The sequence below is a fragment of the Mastomys coucha genome, unplaced genomic scaffold (assembly GCF_008632895.1).
Source record: "Mastomys coucha isolate ucsf_1 unplaced genomic scaffold, UCSF_Mcou_1 pScaffold21, whole genome shotgun sequence".
NCBI classification, from domain to species: domain Eukaryota; kingdom Metazoa; phylum Chordata; class Mammalia; order Rodentia; family Muridae; genus Mastomys; species Mastomys coucha.
In genome coordinates this window covers 116,367,327-116,370,130 of record NW_022196904.1, presented here as the reverse complement: position 1 = coordinate 116,370,130, position 2,804 = coordinate 116,367,327, and the positions used below count along the sequence as shown (strand labels likewise).

At 47.9% G+C, this 2,804-nt stretch overlaps 1 protein-coding gene across 4 annotated transcripts in view; it reads right to left on the bottom strand.

The window, feature by feature from the left end:
- Window positions 1-2,804, bottom strand: part of Itgal (integrin subunit alpha L) — a 40,903-nt gene that overhangs the window by 30,236 nt on the left and 7,863 nt on the right. For all 4 annotated transcript variants that reach the window (XM_031388388.1, XM_031388389.1, XM_031388390.1 and 1 more), the window contains exons 8-9: window positions 1,515-1,647; window positions 1,225-1,375 (exon numbers count right to left, since the gene is read on the bottom strand). In XM_031388388.1, the coding sequence (XP_031244248.1) occupies window positions 1,225-1,375; window positions 1,515-1,647 (284 nt within the window). The remainder of the gene's footprint in view (window positions 1-1,224; window positions 1,376-1,514; window positions 1,648-2,804) is intronic.

Here is a 2,804-nt window from a genome sequence, read left to right as displayed (position 1 = left end):
CTGGAGGGAGCTAGAGGGCGAGAGTGGGGAAATGATTAAAACACACTATAGACTGAGTCTGAGTGGTATCGCACACCTTTACTCCAACTACTTGGGAGGCAGAGGCAGACAGATCTCTGTGAGTTTGAGGTCAGCCTGGTCTACAAAGTGAGTTCTAGGACAGCCAGAGCTAAAATAAAATAGAATTTTATGCCAGGCAGTGGTGGTACACGCCTTTACTCCCAGCACTTGGGAGGCAGAGGCAGGCAGATTTCTGAGTTCAAGGCCAGCCTGGTCTACAGAGTGAGTTCCAGAACAGCCAGGGCTATACAAAGAAACCCTGTCTCGAAAAACCAAAAAAAAAAAAAAAAGAATTTTACATGTGTATAATCTTCTCAAAGATTAAATAAAATAGTATGTATTTTTCAAGAGTTCTACAGCTGAGGGAAGTGATAGATTCTGCCCTCTGTAACCAAAGACCAAATAAACCTTCAACCTGGAAGCAGCCTTGACCATGGGGTTATATCTTGGCAACAGAAATATCTAAGACAAGGTTATTTTAAGACAACCAGTCTTTGGTGCTTTGTTACAAAGGCCACAGAGACTAACACAGCAGCTAAGCTTTACATCCATGAATAGCTGGTATTGTCTTTTATCTTTTCCTGGGGGTGACAGGGTCTCTCTATGATGTCCTGTCTGTTCTGAACTCACTCTGTAAATCAGGCTGATCTTGAACTCACAGAGATTCTCCTGCCTCTGTTTCCTGAGTGCTGGGACTAAAGACGTACCACCATGACAGGTCCTTATTGTTCTCATTTAACAGAAAAGAGTAAAGTGACAGACCTCAGAGGTCTGTCTGAGGTCACATTGCAGGTGAGAGGCAGTAAGGGTCCTTGACCCCGTCTACCTAGTGCCACTCTGTGCACCAGAATGTATCTCCCACAGAGTTGGGCACCGAGGCTATGTCGGGACACAGGGGACTTCCCTATGGATCCTGACTCCTACAAGCACACTTGGCTGCCTAGGGAAATGTCCCCCTCCCTTATCAGTCCTCTGTCTGCTGACTTTGTCCAAAACCTCTTTGTATTCTAGGTCAGGAAAGAGTGCCTGTGGGCACTCCTCAGACCTAGCTCCTGCCCTGTTGCCTATCTTCTGTAATGTGAAGCCTACAATCAGTGAAGGAGGGGTGAGCCTTCTATCCAGACCCCCACCCCACCCCACCAGCTGCCAGGGTCTGGGACTTACCCTCAATAGCATAAATCTTCCTCTGCAGGTCAGTAAATAGATCTTTCAGCTTCTCAAATGTGTCCAGAATCTTGACAAATTCCTCTACAGGTTTTGAGGCAAATATGTGGAGCGTCTCCTGCTTTTGTACGGTCGCAAAATGCTTGCCAATCTGTGGGGCAGGGAGGGAAGAGCTGCAGCACCCCAAAATCTCTGACCAGTTTTCTATCAGTCAGAAGACCTTAGCACGGTGAGGGGGGAGCTTAGGCCTCAGAAGAAAAGGTGAGACCACACGGGTCTGGGAACCATACCCCGATGATATAGCGGGTTATGCCTTGGGCTGCATCGATGTTGCCGGTGTCACTTGCCTCCCCATCTGTAATGATGACGAGCACCTTGGTAGCATCTGGCCTGGCACCAGACTCTTCTTTGAACACATGTGCCCTGTGTCCAAGGAAAGGGAATGTGAGGCTCCTCCCACAGCAGAGCCCAAGGCCCCGCCCCACTGTTCACTGACTGCCCAGCCAATCACTCAAAAGCCCCTCTCCAATCTACCAGGCAGGCGTTCCAAGTCTTCTGATCTTCTCCTAGCCCACCCCCACCTCACCCTTTGACCACCCTTTCCCTCTGGCCTGGTGGGCTTCACTCTGTTCTGGGTAGCCCAGAGCTGTGTCTCAGAATCCACTTGTAGCAATGGGGAAGTTTGAGGTAGGGTGACTCTGGGTTTCACATTCCCTCCATTCTAATCACATGACAACTACAATTTAGTCAGCTACAGGTGTTTGTCTATATGAAATTCCAATGGGGAAAAGGACTTCGTGGCCAAAGAAATTTGGAGTTACTCTTCCCAAGCAAGCCATTGAGCAACAGCAGCAGTTCCTTTCCCCACCATGTCTTCTGCTACAGCAGAAGAATCTTTTTCTTTCTTTTTTATTTATCTGTTTTTGAAGCAGGGTCTCACTATGTAGCCCTGGCTGGTCTGGAACTCGTTATATAAACTAGATTGGCCTTGAACTCCCAAAGATCCACCTGCCTCCACCTTCAGAGTGCTGGCATGTGCCATGACACTCAACCCAAGAGGAATCTTTTTAAAAACATAAGTCAGATTTGGGCAAAAGGTATAATATGCCTTTGATCCCAGGACTTGGAAAGTTAAGGCAAGAGGATTGTAAGTTAGGGGCTAGCCTGAGCTAAAAGAATAAGACTATATCTCAAAAAATAAGGCAAAACACAAATAAACATAAGTCAGACCATTGTTTCTCTGCTCAGAACTCCCTATGACTTATTCTGGGGAAGCCAAGGCGTCACTATAGGCCCTCAGTCCTCACTCATCTTATCTCTACTACCATGCCTCTCACCACATCTGCTGTGTGCCCTCCGTCCTCACTCATCTGATCTCTACCACCATGCTTCTCACCACATCTGCTGTGTTCCCTCTGTCCTCACTCATCTGATCTCTACCACCATGCTTCTCACCACATCTGCTGTGTGCCCTCCATCCTCACTCATCTGATCTCCTACCACCATGCCTCCCACCACACCTTCTGCTGTGTTCCCTCTCCGTTATTTTCCCCAGCCACAGAATTGGCCTGGTTCCCTTT